At 44.1% G+C, this 22443-nt stretch overlaps 1 protein-coding gene across 1 annotated transcript in view; it reads left to right on the top strand.

Moving 5' to 3' along the window:
• MTREX (Mtr4 exosome RNA helicase) overlaps nt 1–22443 on the top strand; it is a 107152-nt gene that overhangs the window by 49396 nt on the left and 35313 nt on the right. Inside the window, exons 16-18 of the mRNA XM_038765444.1 lie at nt 1465–1615; nt 13789–13961; nt 16829–16897. Coding sequence (XP_038621372.1) covers nt 1465–1615; nt 13789–13961; nt 16829–16897 — 393 coding nt within the window. The remainder of the gene's footprint in view (nt 1–1464; nt 1616–13788; nt 13962–16828; nt 16898–22443) is intronic.

Raw genomic sequence — 22443 nt, 5'->3', positions numbered from 1 at the left:
TTAATATTCCTGAAACGTGCTAAGTCATTTGTTAAATAAAATGGATCTTCTAGACTGTAAGTTCCCTGGGGACAGGGAACGTATCTGCCAACTCTGTTGTACTCTCCCAAGCGCTTAATTCAGTGCGCTGCACATAGTAAAGGCTCAGTAAATCCCATTGATTGATTCATTCATTCAATCGTATTTATTGAATGCTTACTATGTGCAGAGCACTGTACTAAGCGCTTAGGAAAGTACAACAACAATAAATGTGACATTCCCTGCCCACAATGAGCTTAGAGTCTAGAGGCCGGGGGAAACAGACATCAATACAAATAAATGAAATGACAGGTCTGTGCTTAAGTGCTGTGGGCTGGAAAGGAGGAAGAGCCAAGGGAGCAAGTCAGGGTGATGCAGAAGGGAGTGGGAGATGAGGAAAAGTGGGGCTTAGTCTGGGAAGGCCTCTTGGAGGAGATGGGCCTTCAGTAAGGCTTTGAAGCGGGGGGCGGGGAGTGATTTTCTGTTAGATTTAAGGAGGGAGGCCAGAAGCGAGATGTGGGCTAGGGATCGGCAGCCAGGCAGGTGAGACTGAGGAAGGTTAGTCCTGGACAGATATCCGAGTCTACTCTTTTGCTGCTCCTGTTGGTTCCATTTACTGTGCGGGGGGGTCACAGGTTATCTGCCAATTGTCAGTTGTGTGACTTTGGGCAAGTCACTTCACTCCTCTGTGCCTCAGTTACCTCATCTGAAAGATGGGGATGAAGACTGTGAGCCCCCCGTGGGACAACCTGATCACCTTGTAACCTCCCCAGCGCTTAGAACAGTGCTTTGCACATAGTAAGTGCTTAACATATACCATTATTATTATTATTATTATTATTATTATTATTACTATCATCATCATCATCAATCGTATTTATTGAGCGCTTACTATGTGCAGAGCACTGTACTAAGCGCTTGGGAAGTACAAATTGGCAACATATAGAGACAGTCCCTACCCAACAGTGGGCTTACAGTCTAAAAGGGGGAGGGACTATCTGTCCCTTTAGCTCTAAACACCAGACGTGGATTAACCTGGCACAGATAGTCACCAAGCGTTGTAAGTTGAAAAATGCGTCCACAGGAAAAATGCTCACTTCTCATTTAAATCCCTATCCTTAAAGCCTAGTTCCGGAGTATCAGGTGATGGTTACCAGTTGTCCGTCATCACTGAAGTTTTGACATCATCCTACGACTGAAGTAGAAACTAATTTGTTAGGAACTGGTTTGGGAGCTGAGGCATTTGAGGGCTGAACGCTGTATTTTTGAAACCACCGACATGACAAGAACTCTTTATATTCTACAATGGTTGATTTTGTAACATTTGGATGAAGGGGTCATTACTTGCATAAGGAAGGGTAAAATTTGAAGGCCTTTTAAGCTAGGCTTTCTGCCTGGCTTGTTGGCTTGGCTGACACTTGGTTTGTTTTTCCTCTCCTATTTTAGGGCTCAGCAGATCCTCTGAACAGTGCTTTCCATTTGACCTACAACATGGTCTTGAACTTGCTTCGGGTAGAAGAAATTAATCCGGAGTACATGTTAGAAAAGTCCTTCTACCAGTTTCAACACTATAGAGCTATTCCAGGAGTAGTAGAGAGTAAGTATGGGAATGTTGAATCATCTGTTAAGATCTCTTAAAGCTTAACTTAATGACAGGACTGAACAGCCAAGCGGCTATGGTACATGGTAACGTTTGGGTGATCCTGGGCTGACAGCTTCTATTTTCATTATTCAGAGTCCAACTTAACAGGAGTAATTGTCTGAATGTTCCTTCAGGCTAGCAAATTCCTAATTAGAACTATTGTCATCAGCATCTTTATCAGAAGCATTGATTTGACAATGGGGTTGGACACAGTCCGTGTCCCACATTCATTCAGTTGTATTTATTGAGCGCTTACTGTGTGCAGAGCACTATACTAAGCGCTTGGGAAGCACAAATTGGCAACATATAGAAACGGTCCCTTCCCGACAACGGGTTCACAGTCTTAATCTCCATTTTATAGATGAGGAAACTGAGGCCCAGAGAATTGAAGCGACTTGCCCAAGTTCACTCAGCAGGCAGGTGGTGGAGCTGAAATTAGAACCTAGGTCCTTGTGACTCCCAAGCCTGCGGTCAAACCACAAGGCCCCGCTGCTAATCCACGGGATATTTTTGCACGCTCAGGAGACCGGGCGTTTAATCGATGGGACCTCCTGCCGGGAAGGCCGAATGAGCGCCGGTCCCACGATTTCGGCCCCGGCTCAGCAGATCCTCTGAACAGTGCTTTCCATTTGACCTACAACATGGTCTTGAACTTGCTTCGGGTAGAAGAAATTAATCCGGAGTACATGTTAGAAAAGTCCTTCTACCAGTTTCAACACTATAGAGCTATTCCAGGAGTAGTAGAGAGTAAGTATGGGAATGTTGAATCATCTGTTAAGATCTCTTAAAGCTTAACTTAATGACAGGACTGAACAGCCAAGCGGCTATGGTACATGGTAACGTTTGGGTGATCCTGGGCTGACAGCTTCTATTTTCATTATTCAGAGTCCAACTTAACAGGAGTAATTGTCTGAATGTTCCTTCAGGCTAGCAAATTCCTAATTAGAATTATTGTCATCAGCATCTTTATCAGAAGCATTGATTTGACAGTGGGGTTGGACACAGTCCGTGTCCCACATTCATTGTCGTATTTATTGAGCGCTTACTGTGTGCAGAACACTATACTAAGCGCTTGGGAAGCACAAATTGGCAACATATAGAAACGGTCCCTTCCCGACAACGGGTTCACAGTCTTAATCTCCATTTTATAGATGAGGAAACTGAGGCCCAGAGAATTGAAGCGACTTGCCCAAGTTCACTCAGCAGGCAGGTGGTGGAGCTGAAATTAGAACCTAGGTCCTTGTGACTCCCAAGCCTGCGGTCAAACCACAAGGCCCCGCTGCTAATCCACGGGATATTTTTGCAAGCTCAGGAGACCGGGCGTTTAATCGATGGGACCTCCTGCCGGGAAGGCCGAATGAGCGCTGGTCCCACGATTTCGGCCCCGAGAACGGGGGTGGAGGAATTCATTTTTTGGGTGCTACCGTTTTGTCCAGTGCCCCTCTGACTCTCTTCCATCCCGTCATGTTTCCACGGGAGCCTGGGGTGCCACGAGCAGGCAGGTAGGCAGGGCAGATTGACCGCACCCCGCAAAGCACACGGGAACCTTTTCATCCGGGCAGGACCCATTTGTGACCAAAGTGAGCCCGAGACCATCCTGATGCCGTAGCTTGCCACCGTGGGCAGAAGGCTGCTTCAGTGAGTCCCCCAGCCCCTCTCCCCCACCCGCAGACGGGGACCACCCCCCGACCCCCCAAACCCACACGCAGTGCTTATTATATTTATTTATTTATTTATTTTATTTGTGCATATCTATTCTATTTATTTTATTTTGTTAGTATGTTTGGTTTTGTTCTCTGTCTCCCCCTTTTAGACTGTGAGCCCACTGTTGGGTAGGGACCGTCTCTATATGTTGCCAATTTGTACTTCCCAAGCGCTTAGTACAGTGCTCTGCACATAGTAAGCGCTCAATAAATACGATTGATGATGATGAAGGCTGCTGGGGTGTTTGCCGCCCACTTTGGCTGGCTGTTCTTCTGTATCCTGGTCGAGGGGGCCACCCCAGGGAGAAGCAGCATGGCTCAGTGGAAAGAGCCCGGGCTTTGGAGTCAGAGGGCATGAGTTCAAATCCCAGCTCCGCCACTTAGCTTTGTGACCTTGGGGAAGTCACTTCACTTCTCCGTGCCTCAGTTCCCTCACCTGTAAAATGGGGATGAAGGCTGTGAGTCCCACGTGGGACAACCTGTTCACCTTGAAACCTCCCCAGCTCTTAGAACAGTGCTTTGCACATAGTAAGTGCTTAATAAATGCCATTATTATTATTATTATTATTATTATTATTATGGGGTTCTTGGGTCTGAAACCTTCCCCAGCAGTGGCGTAGCCCTGGAAGCCAGGTCTCCCCACTCCCAGAGCAGTGTTCTTTCCACTGGATGAGCAACTGTGCCCTGCCCTGAAGAGCAGGAGTAGTAAGACTATTGATTAAGCACTTAATGCTCTGTACTTTCTAAGCACTTGAGAGAAAATTCCCACTTGGAAGTGAAACGCGGCCTCGGTCCCCTGTGGGATTCACAATTGGGAAGTCTCATGGCCTGTTGGATAGAACATGGGCCTGGGAAGACCTGGGTCCTAATCCTGACTGCCACTTGTCTGCTGGGTAACCTTGGGCAGGTCATGTCACTTCTGTGCCTCAGTTACCTCATCTGTAAAATGGGGGTAAGACTGTGAGCCCCATGTGGAAGTTGGGCTGTGTCCAAATTAATTAGTTTGTATAATAATGATGGCATTTATTAAGCACTTACTATGTGCAAAGCACCGTTCTAAGCTCTGGGGAGGTTACAAGGTGATCAGGTTGTGTCACAGTATCTACCCCCGTGCTTAGAACAGTGCCCGGCTTATAGTAAGAATTTAACAAATGCCATAAAAAACAAAGAGCAAAGCAAAAAAACTAGCAGTTTTCCTAGTGGGAAAATGAATGGTGTGTAGGAATTGCTATTGGGTGAGTCAGGGAAGACTTAGAGGAGACATGATTTCAGAATTATATGATGGTTGAGAGTTTGAAGACCTAACAATGATGGCTTTTCAGTAAAAAGAAGGAAATATTGAAAAAGGAAAGGTAGAGGCCCTTCTGGTGGTATTTCCAGTTGCTACTGCACGTAAAAATTAAATCTAAAAAAAATTTATTATTTATTTAATAAATAAATGATGATATTTGTTAAGCACTTTACTGCGTGCCAGGCACTGTTCTAAGCGCTCGGGTGAATACAAGCAAATCAAGTTGAACACAGTCCCTGTCCTACATGGGGCTTACAGTTTCAATCCCCATTTTACAGATGAGGTAACTGAGGCCCAGAGAAGTGAAGTGACTTGCCTAAGGTCACACAGCAGAAAGTGGATTCAAGCCTTCTGTTCTAGTAGTTCAAACCACTCAATTCAGACAGTGCTCATTAATCTTCGATAATGTAACGAGTTGAGTAGTTTTCACAAGGTGTTTGCTAACAGGTGCCAACTCTGTTATATTGGCTTCTCCCAAGTGCTTAATACAGTGCTCTGCACACAGTAAACGCTCAGTAAATAAAATCGGTTGATTGATTACAGTGCCTGAAAGCTAGTGGACACGTATGTGAACTTGACAAATTGGGAAATTTGCAGAGAGCAAACCCTCTTCAAATATCTCTAGTGGCTCCCAGCATCAACCCTCAATTCAGAAATCATTGTGGAACATCGTGGCATTAAGACCGATAAGAAAACAGAAAGAAATAAGGAGATACTTTTAAAAATTTAATTTAATTTTTTTTTAGAAAAAATCAGACATGAATTTCCCCCATTTTCCCTAGTACCCATGATGGCGGTTAAACAAATGTGAAAAGTACAGAGAGTAAATGGAAGTTCCTTAGGCAAAAGATTTAAAATGAGTTCATATTGCTAAGCTAGCTTAAGGGCTAAAAATTTGAATTAAGCATTTTAGGGTTTTAAAGATCTATCCAGCTTTTACGCCCTCCCCTCCCATCCTAAAAAAAACCAACTAAATTGAAATCTTTAAGATTGGGACTTTTCTTCACATTTTCACTGCCAAATTTCACTCCGAGGTTTATGAATCAATCTTAATTCTGCCACGACTGGTTGTTAATTTTGTGCGTTTGGGTTATGAATTAGCGTTTCTTTTGATGACCATAGAAAAAGGACACAGACATGGAAGGCTTGCTCAGCTTTTATAAGCTCACCAATATTTTTGTGGGAGTCCTCCTTTTCTCTAAGGAGCCTGGAGTTCTCTTTTCCTTCAGTGTCATTGTTCTTCCTCCAACATGGGGGCCCTCATCTCAGAAATCCCGAATCCACAGATTCAGCAAGATGGCCTTAATAGGCCGGGCTCTAACTACACGGAGACATAATTGCTAAATATCCCATTACCGATCCTGAATTAAAGGAGAAGGAGAGTGGCCTAGCTGGTAGAGCTCAGGTTTGGGAGTCAGAAGGACCTGGGTTCTAATCCCGGCTCCGCTGCTTATGTGCCATGTGAACTTGGGCAAGTCGCTTCACTTCTTGGTACCTCATTTACCTCATCTGTAAAATGGGGATTGAGACTGCGAGCCCCATGTGGGGCAGGAACTGTGTCCATCGTGATTAACTTATATCTACTCCAGCCCTTAGAACAGTGCTTGGGACAAAGTAAGCACTTAACAAGTACCATAATTATAACTATTATTATAATTATTGCATGGATCAAGTCCGACCTGAGTAACTTGTATCTTCCCCAGTGCTTAATACAGTGCCTGTCATAAAATAAGCACTTAATGATTACCAAGTTCAAAGATTCAAGTTCAAAGTTCAAGATTACCTTTTAGACTGTGAGCCCACTGTTGGGTAGGGACTGTCTCTATATGTTGCCAATTTGTACTTCCCAAGCGCTTAGTACAGTGCTCTGCACATAGTAAGCGCTCAATAAATACGATTGATTGATTGATTGATTCAAAGAAAAAGCCTTGGGCAAATCACTTAGCTTCTCTGTTCCTCAGTTCCCTCATCTGTAAAATGGGAAGTAAGACTGCGAGCCCTACTGTGGGACAGAGACTGTGCCCAACCCAACTATCCTGTTTCTGTCTCAGCGCTTAGAACAGTGCCTAGCACATAGTAAGCGCTTCACAAATACCATTATTATCATTACGTTTCATTACATGCGTTTCACAAGTCGTGCAGTCTGATGAAACGATGTCATGTGGGAAGTTTCTCAGAAATCCTCTGAGCCTTGAATGGATCCCTGGACACCTCGTGAGCCCAGCTCTTTCCCTTCCCTCTTTCCCTTCCCTATTCCCGTCAGTGCAGGCGGAGGGAGCCAAGCTCTGCATGCTCCTCGTAGGCAGGGAATGTGTCTGGTTATTGTTATAGCATACTCTCCCAAGCACTTAATACAGCGCTCTGCACGCAGTAAGCACTCAATTCAGTGGTATTTATTGAGGGCTGTGTGCATAGCGTTGTGCTAAGTGCTTGGGAAAGTACAACAGTAAACAGACACATTCCCTGCCCACCACAAGCTTACAGTCTAGAGGATAAATACCATTGGCGGACTGACGGACAAGAGATAGGAGACATAAAGGTTTGGCAGTGCCACCTCAATCCCGGAAAGGGGACGGACCAGCTGGAAGCAGGCGGTTTGGTATAAAACCAAAGAATGGCCACCCCGACGGTAACGTGGTTATTGTCGACAGGAGCTGTGCTGTCAATCACCCGTTCTGTCATCTGCATCTGTGCCAGCACACGGACAGGAATCATTCATTCATTCCTTCATTTGCAGTTATTGGGCGCTTAGCGCCTGCAGAGCACTACACAAAACGCTTGGGAGAGTCCAAAATACAGTAAACAGACACGTTCCCTGCCCACAATGATCATATAGTCTAGAGGGGGAGGCAGACAATATAAATAAATATAGTCGATGTAACAGCCAGCCAATCTTTGCAGGCTGGCACTATGGTGTGTGAATCACAGAAATACAAGCTAAATAAGCCTCACATTTAAAAAATCAAAAACCTGTTTTCAGCTGAATTTAAAAAACCAAAAAAAAAAATTACACCCTGATAACTATCCCCAGACTGACGTATCTTTTGAAAATGGAAAAATCCTTCCCCAATACAGAGTAGGATTGTAATCCAAATCCCTTCTGATTTGGGGCGTGGGGGAGGATTGAGACTATATGGGGGTTGCCGAGGGTATGTCGCAAGAAAGGTTTGGAGAGGGAATTATTTTAGATGGTTGTTTGTGACTTTTAAAATTCAGGTTGCCTTTGGGTTGAAAACCTCCCCCCTTGAGTCAGCGCCAGCTGATCTGATTTCTTCTCATTTAAATGTTGAGCTCTGGTGTTAAACAGCTATTTTATGGCAGTAGTCATTCATCCATTCAGTTGTATTTATCTAGCGCTTACTGTGCGCAAAGCACTGTGCTTATCACTTGGGAGAGTACAATATAACAACCAGCGGACACATTTCCTGCCCACAATGAGCAGACAGTCTGCTGGGAGAGGCAGACATTAATATACATAAATAAATAAATAGGAAGAGCTCTTCATCGTGGAAGAGCAGCTGGCTTGGCAGGGGGTGGTACAAAAGGTACTGTGGTGCGTATGAAGTCACTTCGGGGTTTGAAGGTCCTTGATGGAGAAGTTTTGTAGAGAAAAAGCAAAATTTTCCTCTCTGAGCAATGATTTTTGAAATGGCAGAGCAGGGCTTGGCCAGGAAAATACGTCCTGTGAGCGAGGTGAAGCGTATCCCAGTAGCAATGGGAATATTTTTAACAGCATGACACGATAACAAGAGGAATTAGATTCTGTCTGCACAAACTCAGTGTTTTTGATAACCTCCCCCTCAAAAAAAAAGTGTGAGTACCATCTTATATTTATTTTTTCAAGGTACGTGTTGGACACCTACTACCTACTATGTGTCAAACACTTTTGTTAGCACTGGGGTAGATACAAGTTAATTAGGCTGGACACAGTCCCTGTCCCACATGGAGAAGCAGCGTGGCTTAGCGGAAAGAGCACGAGCTTGGGAGTCATAAATCGTGGCTTCTAATCCCGGCTCCACCACTTGCCTGCTGTGTGACTTTGGGCAAGTCACTTAACTTCTCTTGGCACGTAGTAAGTGCTTAACAAATACCATCATTATTATTCTCTGTGCCTCAGTCACCTCATGTGTAAAATGGGGATTAAGACTGTGAGCCCACGTGGGACAGCCGTAGAACCTTGTCTCTACCCCAGCGCTTAGAACAGTGGTTGGCACATAGTAAGCACTTAACAAATACCATCGTTATTATTATTATGGAGCTCACAGCCTAATTAGGAGGGAGAACTGAGGCACAGAGAAGTGAAGTGATTTGCCCAAGGTCACACAGCAAGCAATTGGCGGAGCCGGGGGTAGAACCCAAGTCCTCTGACTCCCAGTCCTGTGCTGTTTCCACTAGGCCACGCTGCTTCTCTGCAGTATACTGTAACTTCTAAGTTTGAAAAGTGAGCGCCTGAGATAATTCAGATATCCTTAGAAATACTTAGCCAGAGGGCTGTTATCTAAAGTAAATTGTGCGTTATCCAAATACTTTTTCCCGGTTTGTTCAAATATTTTTATCTGTATCTTATTTAAATTCAACCTAGCAACCTGAGAGTGTTTTGGCTTTTAAGTCAAAATCTAAGAAAGCAGATATGGTTGATTGATAAAAAACCGGAGGCTATTTTTTTAGAAAAAGGAGAACCCAGAGACTGAGTAGCAGTGAGCTTTTTCTGTGAGCCCACTGTTGGGTAGGGACTGTCTCTATATGTTGCCAACTTGTACTTCCCAAGCGCTTAGTACAGTGCTCTGCACACAGTAAGCGCTCAATAAATACGATTGATTGATTAAAGACAGTGCTCAAGTGTGTGCCAAAGCCTTGGATCGGACAAGTGCGATGGTTTAACAGAACAGTCTGGTTGAAAGCTTTTTGCCACACACGTGAGTTTACGCACAGAGCATTTGAGTAAAGGATGAGTTTGTTGTCCTTGATTTGGCAAATAATGAACATTAGAGAGTTGAGACTTGGGGTGGGTTGATGTTCACTCATTCATTCAATCGTATTTATTGAGCACTTACTGTGTGCAGAGCACTGTACTAAGCGCTTGGGAAGTACAAGTTGTGGCGCATGAACCATATCTCGTTATTCCTAGAGCCAAATGGGATTCCTCATCCTCTGGGGGAGTGCCTGCCCGCCCAATACCCCACAGCCCATCTAAAACTGCTATAGTAGCCAACATGGAGCCACCGGAGTCGGTCCATCGTTGCCAGGAGAGGGAGAGACACCAGGGAGAGAGGGAGTGTGAGCAAGAGCTAGTGGGGGAGAGAGCAGAATGAGGCAGTGCGAGCTCGTTTGCCTGAGAGGAAGGGAAATTGTGAGCCGGGGTGGTTGGGGGAGAAGACTAAGCTCGTGGGCAGGGAACGTATCTAGATCTTGTTCTGTTGTACTCTCCCAAGTGCTTAGTACAGTGCTCTGCACACAGTAAGCTCTCAATAAATACAATTGAATGAATGAAGAAGAGAATGGACATAAAGGTCGTAAAGGTGGGGAGAGAGCCCACCCTTCATTGCTCTTTTGTCCTTATGTAGTAATTTCAGGAAGAGTACTGAGACTACCACAATGACAGTACACGGGATTGCTCTGAAACCGTGACCTTTGTTGGGCAGTTTTTAATGCAGAACAATCAGAAGTAAACAGGACTTCATGGAGAAAGCCTGAAACTGGAGAGGTAGCTCTACCACTAGCTTACTGAGTAATCTTGGGGCGAGTCATTTCATCCTTGCGCCTCAGTTCCCTCATCTGTAGAATAGGGATGATGTCTTCCATCTCTTTCTTACACTGTGGTCAGAGACTTGGTCTGATCGTATTATTTTGTGTCTACCCCAGATCTTAGAACTTAGTATGTGTTCCATAAAAGCCGCCATCATCATTATTATAACTGTTAGTACTGCTACTGCTATTAATACTATGAAAATTGCAAGCAAGTTATGCCATGTAACAATGCCATTTTACGGAGTGCTCTTTGTGGAAGTCCACAGAACATAGAACGGATCATTGAGAAAGGCCCCGTGACTTCTGATCTCACTCCAGAACGCTTGTGTGCTTCTCTTCCGAGCCTCAGGAGCTGAGGCGGAGAGAACCTGGGCATTTCAGAATGCCCAGCATACGCATAACTGTGTGCAGAGCACTGTATTAAGCGTCAGGGAGAGTATAATGGAACAGAGTTGGTAAAAACGTTCCCTTCCCACAAGGAGCTAACAGTTTAGAGGATGAGGCTGGCAAAATAAATTACAGCTAGGTACATTAGTGCCGTGGGGTGAATAAAGGGTTCAAATCCAAGTTCCAGGGCAGTGAGGGCTTAGGGAAGGCTTTTGGAGGAGATGTGATTTTTAATAAGGCTTTAATAAAGGTGAGGAGAGTGATCATCTGAATATGAAGGGAGTTTCAGGCCAGAGGCAGGACATGGGCTAGGGGTTGGTGGTGAGAGTTGAGATTGAGGTCATTGAGTAGGTTGGGTTAGAGGAGCAAAATGGGCATGCTAGATTATACTAGGAAATCAGTGAGGTAAGATAGGAAGGGGTAAGGTGATTGAAAGCTCTAAGTCAGTAAATCAGTGGTGCTTACTGAGCACTAACTGTGCAAAGGCACTGTACTAAGAAGCAGCATGGCCCAGTGGAAAGAGCCCAGGCTTTGGAGTCACAGGTCATGGGTTCAAATCCTGCTCCACCACACGTCTGCTGTGTGACTTTGGCAAGTCACTTCACTTCTCTGGGCCTCAGTGACCTCATCTGTAAAATTGGGATGAAGACTGTGAACCCCCCCGTGGGACAACCTGATCACCTTGTAACCTCCCCAGTGCTTAGAACAGTGCTTTGCACATAGTAAGTGCTTAATAAATGCCACCATTATTATTAGTACAGTATAAAAGAGTTGGTAGACACATTCCCTGCCCACAGTGAGCCTGCAGTCTAGAGACGCCAATGTTCAGGAGTTTCTGTGTGACGCGGAGGTGGATAGGCAAATTCTGGAAGTTCTTGAGGAGTGGGGAGTCATGTACCGAACGTTAAAAAAAAAAAATGTTCCAGGCAGCAGAGTGAAAGACTCACAGAGTGAAGTATGGATTGGGGTGGGGTGAAGGATTCATCACCATCCTTCCCGTGAACATGGCCGCTTTCTACAGGTACCTGTGCTCTTGAGTGTTTGTTTTAATCACTTGCACAAAGCAGTCAAATGTTGAGGCACAAAGAAACACTTGGTAGACAGGTGGTGTTGAATGTGAATTATTCAATCCATAGCTAAAAGAAATCTCTGAGAAGTGGGCTGCCCACCCACAGATCTCTCTCCAAGCGAGTTCAAGGCAGCGGCAGCCGGCTGCACTGGCCCAGAGATCCCAGAACCCCATCAACCACCCTCCTCTGTCAAGAGTGCAGTTTTGTAAGGCGCTAAAAAGAACCCAGCCCGGGGGTGAGAGGGTATGCCGGGCGAGGGACTTGGTCGTATTTCTTGTCTTTTCTTGAGAAGGCTGTCTCAGACCCCGGCATTGTTAAGGTGCAACTTATTCTACGTAATTTCCCCGAAGCATTTTGAAGTTTCATTCCAGGGGTGAGCCAAGAGTGAATTATAAAACTAAAACGTGAAGCATCTGTGGGTGTCATTCGGTGGAAAGTGAGTCACTCTGACAAAGGGCATGGAGCACCGAGTCTGGTCATTTGCTTTTGGCCCTGTTTATCACGGTTGCCAGTAAGTGGCCTTCTACTAGGGGTTGTGGGAATTTTCTCTCCTTTGCAGAGGCAGCAACTGAACCCTGCCCCCTCCATGGACACTCAGGCTTCCTCTGACTAGGCAAATTCTCTTCCCCACTTCCTTTCCCTCTCCTGTTCCCCCGCCCTACCTCTGCCGTTTCCGTCCTCTCTTCTTCCTTTTCTCCCTTCATTGCTTCCATTCTCATTCCCTTTCTCTCCACACCTTCACCACTTTCTCCTTTTTCTCTCCTTCTCCCTGCAGCTCTCTTCCCCTCTCCCTCTCTGGCTTTCTCTTTCTCCCCTCTGAATCACATTTCCTTCCAAGCAAGGAAAGAACCACTGCTTGTGTTATCAAATTATCTTTCCCCACTTTCTCTCCAGCCTTTTCTTCATTCCGTCATATTTACTGAGCGCTTACCGTTTGCAGAGCACTGTACTAAGCTCTTGGGAGGGTACAGTATAACAATAAACAGACACATTGGCCTTTTAGAATATGAGCCCATCGTGAGCCAGGAACCAGGTCAGAATCAATGTTCTTTAACCCTTCCTCAGTGCCTTCCAAATCACACAAGGAAAATTTAATAAATATATTTGGCATTCAAGCTGTCTAGGCACCTACCTGGGAAGAGAAAGCCACATATGGCTCTCCCCCTCCTCCCCCTCCCCATTCCCCCCGCCTTACCTCCTTCCCCTCCCCACAGCACCTGTTTATATGTGTACATGTTTGTACGTATTTATTACTCTATGTTATTTGTACATATTTATTCTATTTTATTTTGTTAATATGTTTTGTTTTGTTGTCTGTCTCCCCCTTCTAGACTGTAAGCGCACTGTTGGGTAGGGACCGTCTCTATATGTTGCCAACTTGTACTTCCCAAGTGCTTAGTACAGTGCTCTGCACACAGTAAGCGCTCAATAAATACGATTGAGTATGGCTCCAAGGCTGTGCAGGTAATCCATCTGTTGCGGTCCAAATCATGATCTAGGGACTAATTTTTGTTCAGCATTGGTCATAAAGTGTCTCAGCTTGGGCTGTGTATGCAGAGGGAGCCGGGCAGATCAGACGGTGCTTGGGGGTCGGGGCCTGCCTCCCTTCCCCTCCTTCCTCCCCCTCCGTGCCCTTCTCTTGGGTTAACGGTCCCCAGCTGCTGCCTCACGCTCTAACTGCCCGTTTTCAAATTTGGAGAAACAATAGCAGAAATAGCAGCCTGTCGCAGTACCCCAAAGCATCTGGGCATTTTCTGGTTACTTTGCAAACTCAAAGCAAAGATCATGCCACATTGACTTCCTAATGGAAATGAAATGCTACATCACTGAAGGGAGGAAGTGGGTATTAACTACAAAGGGCATTTTAGACAAAACTAACTTTTGGTCTCTTGCGGGATTCTATTTTTTTTTCTTTTGATCAATTTCCAGAGGTAAAGAATTTGGAACGCCAGTATCACAAAATAGTCATTCCCAACGAAGAAAGTGTGGTGATCTACTATAAGATCCGACAGCAACTCGCCAAACTGGGGAAAGAGATTGAAGAATTTATTCACAAACCCAAGTACTGTTTGCCATTTTTGCAGCCGGGCAGGCTGGTAAAGGTAAGCGTCTAAACTCTTTGTGACAAATGCTGTCTTGGACAATTCATACCCTGCTTGGACCCCTGTATTTGGGAACTTCAGTATGTACAGATTCACCTCCACAAATATCTGCGCTTGTGTTGATTAAAGCATTATTCCCACTTTTTTCATCCACTTGTGTAGGGAGCCAAAATCAAGCGTCAATCTAGTGAATCAGGTTTTCGACTAGGAAACTATTTACCTACCCAAATTCTATTCTGGTCACCCCACAGTTTTCTCTGGTAATACTGGAAAAGTCACTCACCTTCTCCTAGCCTCGGGTTTTTTGTTGTTTTTTTCCATCAGGAAAGTGGGAAAGTTAAAATAAGTTCCACCTGCATACCTCCCATATTGTTGGATTAAATAACCGTCAGTGGAAAAATTTGAATTTTCCAAAGAATTGAGATGAACTTTAGAAATGGGTTAAAATGTACAAGCATGTAAAAGTTTTCACCTGCCTTATCCTTGTCAACTTGAGTGCTTCCCTTACCTCTTTATGGCTACTCTGCTTTTTCCTATTTCTTCACACTAACAGAGACAGGCATGTATACGTGTAGTTGCATACACCGCAGTTCTTGAGGAAACATAAAAAAAGAAATGGGAAAAGTCATTTTAGGCCTTTAACTGTGAGCCCTCGGGACAGGGACTGCTTTCGATCTATTATTTTTGTTTTTGTTTTTTAAATGGTATTTTTTAAACCCTTACTATTGGCCAGGCGTGCTAGGGTAGGTACAAGCTAATCAGTTTTGAAACAGCCCACGTTCCACACAGGCTGCTCAGTCTTAATCCCCGTTTTCCAAATGAGGAAACTGAGGCCCAGAGAAGTTCCGTGATATGCCCAGTGTCCCAGCACAGACATGTGGCCCAGCTGAAATTAGAACCCAGGTCCTCTGACTCTCAGGCCCGAGCTCTTTCTGCCAGGCCATGCTGCTTCTGTTTATCTCTCTAGACTGTAAACTCGTTGTTTGCAGGGCTTGTGTCGACCAACTGCGTTGTACTGTGCACTCAATAAATACCATTGACTGATCGATTGACCTTGAGTCTACCCCAGTGCTCTGCACACTGTAAGCGTTCAATACCATTGACAGATTGCTTGATCTTGCATCCATCCCCAGTGCTTAGCACACAGTCAGTCCTTCATAAATGCCGTTATCATTAGCCTGGCTGCCTGATTTCTTTAAGAATCGGACACGCCTTGCAAGTAAAAATGGTCTTCACTTGAATATGTAAAATGCTAATATGAATGCAGAGTGGCCAGCCTGACTGCCCATTAATGGTGGCCCTTGGGATTACCTGACTGCAGATTGATTGGTGTCCAACACATTTCTTCCATGGCCCAGAGGAGAGCAGTTTGGCCTAGTGGATAGAGCCTGACCCTGCCACTTGTCGGCTCTGTGACCTGCAACAAATCACTTCACTTCTCTGTGCCTCAGTTACCTCAGCTGTAAAATGGGGATTGGTGCTGCAGGCCCCATGCGGGACATGGACAGAGTCCAACCTGATCAAGTTGTATCTACCCCGGTGCTTAGTGCAGTGCCTGGCCCACAGTAAGCAAACAGTTCCCCCTTCCTCTTTCTCTGGCTTTACTGTCATCTTTTAATCCTCACGGCTGCCACAGAAAGGAGCTATCCAGTAACCTGGCGAGCAGAGAGGGTTTTGGTGGGAGGAAGAGGGACTGAAAGAGGGGGAGAGGCCAGAGAGAAAAGAAAACTAAACTCCAGGGAGGAGAGGGCAGGGGGTCAGGCTACTTGGCGAGGCCTATAGAGCGGCAACAATAGGGAAAAACAAAGGGACGTGACAAGGCCAGAAAAGACTAAGGGAAGGAAATGAGCTGCTTCAAGAAGAACAAGTGGCAGGGAGTGTGAGGATAGGGAAGGACAAATGGGTAGAGACAAATATAAATGGATAGAGGAAAGGGGGCCAAAGAACCAACAGAGGAGGAGAGGTGGGAGAAGAAGAAAGGGCAGGACACAAGGATGGGAGAGAAGAGAAAGGGGGAAAGTAGAAGTGTGTCCCTTCTCAGGCCAGGATTGGCTATTTCCCCAAGTCCTTAATGACTAGATGTTGTCACAATGCGAAGGAGCTGCTGCAGACTGTTAACTCTATCTTGTATTTTCCAAATTTCATTGAGAAAGAGAAGTGCCATACACCATCATTTTTTGTAAGGATGTGTTTAGTGTATTATATATGTTCTCCAGATTGATTCTAAAGCATTTCACAATAAGCAAATGTTGTCATAATATTGCACGTAGGCATTATGAAGTGTGCAATTTAAATATAACTCTGTCAGATGTAGGCAGGGGAGAGGGCCTGGCTTTCCTTGCCCGTTTATTCCTGTCAGTTGTAGAACACAAGCAATGAATTTTAAAACTCAGTTGAGAACTAAGACAAATATTAAGATTTTTTTTCTTTTTGGGAGTACAAATGAATCAAAGAAACCTTCATAGTCATTGTATATTGTTCCATGAGAGTGTTATACCAGTAATAATAATAATAATAATGATATAACAAGAAAAAATTAGACACGGTTTCACATTTTGAAGCAATCGACTTAAGACAAAGCTCTCCATAAAAGCCCTCGAAACACTGGAGTACATGTATTCAGTAAAACCATGTCAATTTTAATATTTGTTTTCCAGGTGAATTATTTAGGTTACTGTAGTTCCAACTGGGGAGGAAATTTGGTTTTAATTTTATTTCCCCAATTCTCCTTTAGGGTTAAGTGTCGTGTTTCAATAATTTAGCTTTAACCTTTCAAAGGAGGCTTTGTTGTAAATAATGGTAATAAAAAAGTAAACTAATTTGATACAAGTTGATAAATTATCTTAACATTCTTCTAATTATTTCAGGTAAAGAGTGAAGAGGATGACTTTGGATGGGGAGTAGTGGTCAATTTCTCCAAAAAGTCCAACGTTAAGGTAAAACATTACAATTAATGTTAAAAATGTAGACTTGAGTATAACACGCCATCTTGATTCATAGTAAAAATTTTCATTTTGTGAAATTCTTTCAAACGGTCCAGGCCCAAAGAGGCAACCTAGAAGAATTCTTTTTTAATTGAATTTCCCAGATCTTCCAGAGTAATCCACTAAGATGTTAGTGTCAAAACTAGTACTTCGTCAGAACTTTTAGTGAAAAATCTACAATTAGGTGAAGAGCCCAAAACTTTAAAGTTTAGGAGATCATTTTCTGCCATTGAAAATCGGAGCAGATGTGACACAGAGGTTGGAGGTTAGTGAAGCGTGGTGCAGAGCGGGGCATCGTCTTAGCCCGCGAGCCCTTTTACGGCGGGCCGACAATGAAGAGTTGCGGAAGGGAAAGGCAGAGGCAACTTCATGTACAGTCCCCCGCCCGATTCCTAGCCAGCCACAGACACCGTCAGGAGACCCCACCATGGTCCCAGGGCCAGCGGGCTGTGCGGGTTACTAGCCACGTACCTTGCAGGCCTGGAACCAGATAGGACCTTTGGTTTATTTGGCTACAGCATTGAAGAATTTGGACTGCAGCCACAGACTGAAGAACAAAAACTTTCATTCATTCAGTCAGATTTAATAATAATAATAATAATAATAATAATTGTGGTATTTAAGCGCTCACTGTGTTCCAGGCACTGTACTAAGCACTGGGATGGATACAAGCAAATTGCGTTGGGCACAGTCCGTGCCCCATGTGGGGTTCACAATCTCAATTCCCATTTTACAGATGAGGCCCAGAAAAGTGAAGTGACTTGCCCAGGATCACAGAGCAGACAAGTGGCAGAACTGGGATTAGAACCCATGACCTTCTGACTCCCAGCCACTATGCCAGCACTTACTGTATGCAGAGCACTGTACTAAGTGCTTGGGAGAGTATGACAATAACAATAACAAAAATTGATCCAAGCACGCATGACTCTACTGGAGAAGACCCATTCATCCTCGTGGGTAATCCCTGGCAAATCTGCACCAACCCGATGCTCCCAGATTTTGACAGAAGGGTTGGGGGGGGCGGGAATCTCCTTTTGAGATAATGCTGGGAAAGGTAGATATCCTGGCTGTCTTTGCCTTGCATTTCACATTTCAATTGTGTTTGTTGAGCGCTTACCATGCAGAGCACTGTACTAAGCACTTGGGAAAGTACCATATTACAATAAGCAGACTCATTCCCTGCCCACAACAAGCTCACAGTCTAGAGGGGAGACAGACATTAATATAAGTAAATAAATCACCTGTAGGCTAAGGGCTAGGCTAGTTATCTTGAGGTTCTTTCAGGTTATCAGATACTAGGGTCGTGTTTAGTTCTCTTAGCTCAGATATCCTGTTCATCAAACCACCCGCCAAGCAGCAAACTCAAATACAGTGTTCTTTGACATACTGTAAGGTATTGCTAATTCATTTGTGTAAGTAAAACTGGTTAGGTGGGTACTTTCTTTGCCGTGACTTAGGTGAGCATTTTGTTAGCCTGGTTTCTTTGATTGTGCAGGTATAATTCTCCTTCCAGGTGATAAGGCATTCCGTAAATGACAACACTTAGCCTCTCATGGCATGTTAAATTATCCTTTGTATGTGCACTCTTCAGTGGCACAGTTGATGTGACAAAAACAAAACTAGTCTGTTCCTTCAACTAGTTGAACTAAAAGCAAGCTCATAGACTTTCACTTTCAGAATGAGCAAATGGTAGGATTAATGCTGCAACATGGAGAAATATACTTTGTTTAGTATGACTTTCTAATTTGTCTGATTTTTCTTGCTTAGAAGTGGTGACTGGGGTGTATTTTTTCTTTATTTGTGCCTCATGGATAGATCCTAGGACTTATGCCTCTAGTGTTCCTCAGTATTGGAACTCGGGACAGATTTTTTTGATAGACTTCTTCTAGTCTGGTCCTGTTTTATATATAGCTTAGGGAGAAACTTAGTTTTGAGCAACTTGCAGTGGTTATGTATTTCCCTAAAACTTGTTTTTATGGATTTTGAGGTTAGTCAGCTTGAAGGGAAGGGATACTGTAAACACAAATGGAGGAAGAAAGGAAAATTGGCCGGAGATACTTGTGATGGATTTTCATCCCACCAAAAATCCTTTTTTAATTCCTATATCACACTTTACTCATTTGCCCTATAGGCCTGAGAACAATAGAATTAATGGTTTTCACAGAGTGTGAGACAGGCAGCCCTGGGCTTCCTGAAAAGCTGTCTTATTTGTAGCTTTGTAAGTAGGAGCCAATCTTCCTATAAGAACAGCCCTATAAATGAGGGTTTTGTTTCTTGAACTAAGTTCACGTACCTGCTTTTTACCAAAAATTACCCAGACGTAGATATTCAATCTTCAGCTGAGTAATTCAACTAAGTTATTGTATTTATGTTGTCGCAGTGGTTTCACAATAGGGTCTAGGACTTTTACTGCCCTGGAAATAAAATGACCACGTCAACCCTCACCATTGACTCTGTTTGGGGTTGAGGCAGTCCGCTCCCTCTGTAAATTTTCCTCCCTTCTGTCTCGCCTTCCCTCCTCCCAGTTGCGACTTTTAAAACTGTTCCCCCTTTTCCACATAGTTCCCACGCAGCATCGCCGACACCCCCAGAGTTAACATCATGACAGCCTCTGGTGCTGTAAAGTCGAAAATGGATGGGTTTTAAAACTGCAGCGGGAGGTGTACATTTAAAACACGGTACATACTTAAACTGGAAATATCTGAAGTCAAGGACTCTCTGTCCAAGGTTTTTGTAGCCCAGGTTTTTATGGGATTTGCCTGGTTTTCCATTTGGAAGTGCACTCAGTTCTACCAGAATGGGTGCTTTCAGTATGGGTTTTGACTGGCAGGCAGTGGCAAAATCAGGAAAGTTCTTCAACAGGACTCAGGGTCAGAAGAAATGATTATGCACATATGGGCAGGCACTGGGCACAAGAATTTCTCCAGTGGGAATTTTCCTCACCATGGGGTTCTGAAAGAACGCAGCCCCTGTGACAGAGGGCTCTGCCACTTTTCCACTGTGTGACCTTGGACCAGTCACTTAATTTCTCTGGGCCTCGGTTACCTCATCTCTAAAATGGGGATTGAGACTGTGAGCCCCATGGTGGGACATGGACTGTGTCCAACACGATTAGCTCTTCTACCCCAGCGCTTAATACAGTGCCTGACATGTAGTAAGCGCTAAGCAAATACTATTAAAAAAAAACACAAAACAAAAACTGGTTCTAAGTGATTTTCAAAGTGTCAACTTAGATGTTTCGAATCAATTTACTTATTAGCTCTTATTTATTAGCATATTCATTTAGCTCTTTCTCTGTGCAGAGTTCTTGGAATAGCACAGTAGAATTTTATACAGGATCTTGCAGTCCAGCAGGCAAGAGAGACACCAAAATAAATTGCAGGTGGATGCCACTGAGTTTAAAGATTATGTACCTATGTTCTGTGGTGGCAGGGGGTGGGTTGAATTCCCAGGTGGTTGAGAAGTGAAGACTCAACTGCATAGGTCCTTCCTGTGGATTGGGGGGAAAATCGGGTGGGGTGTTGAAAGATAAATCAAGGAAGGCTTTCCGGAGGAGTTGTGATTTTAATAGGACCTGGAAAATGGGGAGCGTAGGGGTGTCGGTCTCTTATGATATTTTTAGTGAGAGTGTAATGGATCAGCCTGTTATGGACTAGTCATTTAAAACATTTGATACGTTGCAAACGTTTAGAAGAGCATTCGGATACTGGGTAATTAGCTGACATGGTTCCGGGAAGAGAGAAGCAGGGTAAACTCATGTAGTTAGTTGGTTTGTGTGACTGAGAAATAGAGCTTGTGGGTAAGGTGAAGGAATAGAGTTACTAGCTGAAGCTTATGAGTTGTCAACCAAATTTATTTCGTAGATGTTATTTTATTTTAATTTAATTTGTTTAATTTAATTTTTAAAAATGAAGCTCGAGAACTTGCGTTGATGTTTTTGTTTGACTGGTAAACCATTTCATCGAGAGCTGTGATAGATGTGGCAATCCCACCAGTAACATTGAAACTAAAGAGCTGTTATATAGTCCCGCACGCTTGACAGTATCACAGCCAAAAAGTAGGGAGCCTCCCAAACCATGGGGATCAGTGAGCAAGACAAAGAGAAGAGGGAGATAGGGAGGCAACACATCTCCTAGTTCATAAAAGGGGTTGATCCTGGTCTAGAAAATGGGACCGTGGAGGCTCAGAGAAGCAAAGTGACTTGCCCAAGGCCACACAGCAGACAGGTGGCGGAGCTCGGATTAAAACCTTCTAACTCCCAGGCCCATGGCTTGATCCACTCTGCCATCTAAGCATAGCAAAAAAGTTTCCTTTCTAAGTTACCATTTCTATTCTTGGTGCTGCTGAATATTTTTGCCCAAAATGAACTAATGGAAACTCATCTCATGGGATTTATTTTCTGAAATGAATAAATCCCAGAAAATTTGGCTGGGATGTCCACGTGCAACTTCCCTACACTTCTTGAAAAGCAGATATATCATATGAGGACTGTGTATATTTTTGCCCCTGTTTACTTGTCAGATTGCGAAACCTCTCTCCATGTCTTGGGGTATGTGTGAGCGTATTTCCGTGTTTCCCTGTATATGTGTGTGAGTTTGTCCAACTGTGCTCAAGACTGTGAGCTCGTTGTGGGCAGGAATATGTCTGTTGTTATGTTGCACTCTCCCAATCACTTCGTAAAGTACTTTGCACACAGTTCACGCTCGATAAATACTTGAATGAATGTGCGTTTGTATCTGAAGCTAGGTAAATGTGTGGTTTTAAACCCTTTCTGAGGCTTGGTCAGAGTGCCAGGAAGTTGTCTATTCAAAGCATTGTGGTTTAGTGGAGAGAGCACAGGCATGGAAGCCAGAAGGACCTGGGTTCCAATCCCGGCTCGGCCACTTGTCTGCTGCATGACCTTCGGCAAGTCACTGTTGGAAAAGGGATGTGGCATAGCTGGGGACTGTCAGGGTAAAATGGGCTGAAACTCGTACGGCACACCGCAGTCAAAAATGAGGTGGGTTATTATTTTCAGCAAAGCTTGACAAGTCCCTGAAATGAAGACGTAAAAGGAAAACTAGTGTCAGGCCCTCTGGATAGCAAATGTACAAGCCAGGCGAAAGACTGACAATCTCTCTCGCTCTGGCGACCAGGGATTTGGGTCTTAATCAGTTAGCCAATCAATTCTGTTTATTGAGCGCTTACCACGTTCAGAGCACTGTACTAAGCACTTGGGAGAGTTGAGTATAGCAGTTGGTAGACACGTTCCCTAAACAGGTCCTAGACCTGATGCAGTATTCATAGGTATTGCTACCACTAGATTTAAAACTACTTGAAAATGTTGAATTTGTAGTCAGAGCAATATGATGAATGATGGATTGTTTTGTCCATTCTCTTTTCATATTTTCATGCAGATCTTTAGATTTGAGATAAAATTATTTTTCCGGAAAAGTGTTAACTATTATAAAGAACTGGGGGATTGTATGTTTAAAAAGCATTTCTGATTTAAATTTGCT

The sequence above is a fragment of the Tachyglossus aculeatus genome, chromosome 23, assembly GCF_015852505.1.
Source record: "Tachyglossus aculeatus isolate mTacAcu1 chromosome 23, mTacAcu1.pri, whole genome shotgun sequence".
Classification (NCBI taxonomy): domain Eukaryota; kingdom Metazoa; phylum Chordata; class Mammalia; order Monotremata; family Tachyglossidae; genus Tachyglossus; species Tachyglossus aculeatus.
This window is presented reverse-complemented; position numbering and strand designations above follow the sequence as displayed.